The sequence below is a fragment of the Chaetura pelagica genome, unplaced genomic scaffold, assembly GCF_000747805.2.
Source record: "Chaetura pelagica isolate M959 unplaced genomic scaffold, ChaPel_1.0 scaffold657, whole genome shotgun sequence".
Taxonomy (NCBI): domain Eukaryota; kingdom Metazoa; phylum Chordata; class Aves; order Apodiformes; family Apodidae; genus Chaetura; species Chaetura pelagica.
In genome coordinates this window covers 528,779-529,927 of record NW_009953931.1, presented here as the reverse complement: position 1 = coordinate 529,927, position 1,149 = coordinate 528,779, and the positions used below count along the sequence as shown (strand labels likewise).

Below are 1,149 nucleotides of genomic sequence, written 5' to 3'. Positions count from 1 at the left end.
GGCGGAAGATGGCGTGGGTGCTGAAGATGGATGAAGTGATCGAGTCGGGGCTGGTGCACGACTTCGACGCCAGCCTGTCCGGCATCGGGCAGGAGCTGGGGGCCGGTGCTTACAGCATGAGGTAACTCGGGGCGCGCCGGGGGCCTCTGGGCAGGGAGCGCGGGAAGGAAGAGAGGAAGGAAGAGAGGAAGGAAGGAAGGAAGGAAGGGAGGGAGGGAGGGAGGAAGGAAGGAAGGAAGGGCGGAAGGGAAGGGTTTCCCTCGCTCCTTCGTCCCTCGCTTGCTTTTCCACCGCGGGCCCTGAGGGAGCTTCACCCGCAGCGGGTCCGGGCGGGTTTCCCACCTGCCCTGCCCTGCCCTGCCCTCCCAGCTGCGGGCGGGTGGGCGCCCGAAAGGGCCGGCTGCTCCCAGCCCCGGGGTGCCTTTTCCCTCTAGCTGCATTCTGCACCCTAAACATGGCATTTCCCTGCCCCTCGGCTGTGTAGTGGCACCCGTGATTCGGGAGGCGATGATTTTCTACTTGGTGAATGTAATTTTGGTTCATAATAAGAATCAGTTGTTCTTTCCAGCGTTTATAACATGCTCGAACAAGCAAACGTGGTAGCTAAATACGTTGGTAGTATGGCTGTATTTTAATCAGTCTGTTTGTTCTTTAATAGTGTGTGTCTTTAAGAGACGTTTCCCGCGTGCCTTTTTTTTTTTTTTTTCTTTTCTTGTCATGTAGCTCTTTCTGTTCTTAATTAGGTTGGCAGGTTTTACAGGAAAAGTGTTTACAAAAGCGTTTGGGTGTGCTTTTTCGAAGTTATCTCGGTTATGGGCAGAATGTGTGGATTCTCGAATGACTTACGAGCACGAAGAAGGAAAACTGCTTTGGAGACACTGGGAGACATTTTAGTCTAAGGCTTTTGGCAGGACTAGTCAGTATTTTGAGAGTCTAGAGAAGCACAACATTAGTTTTGATGGCCTACCCTGTATGCAAGACTCATTCTCTTTCAGGCCACCACGACTTTCAGTTACTATATATATTTTTTTAAAGTAGCACCTCCCAGGTGGAGTGTTGGAACCGCAGTGTCTTTGCTTAAAGTTATAAATACATGTTTCAGCTGATTAGCGATGAGGACCCTTTTGCTAGTGTTTGTGATTGTGAGTT

At 51.0% G+C, this 1,149-nt stretch overlaps 1 protein-coding gene across 2 annotated transcripts in view; it reads left to right on the top strand.

Moving 5' to 3' along the window:
• Positions 1-8: 8 nt before the first annotated feature.
• Positions 9-1,149, top strand: part of UBP1 (upstream binding protein 1 (LBP-1a)) — a 38,853-nt gene continuing 37,712 nt past the window's right edge. For both annotated transcript variants that reach the window (XM_010001698.1, XM_010001697.1), the window contains exon 1: positions 9-121. In XM_010001698.1, coding sequence (XP_010000000.1) covers positions 9-121 — 113 coding nt within the window. The remainder of the gene's footprint in view (positions 122-1,149) is intronic.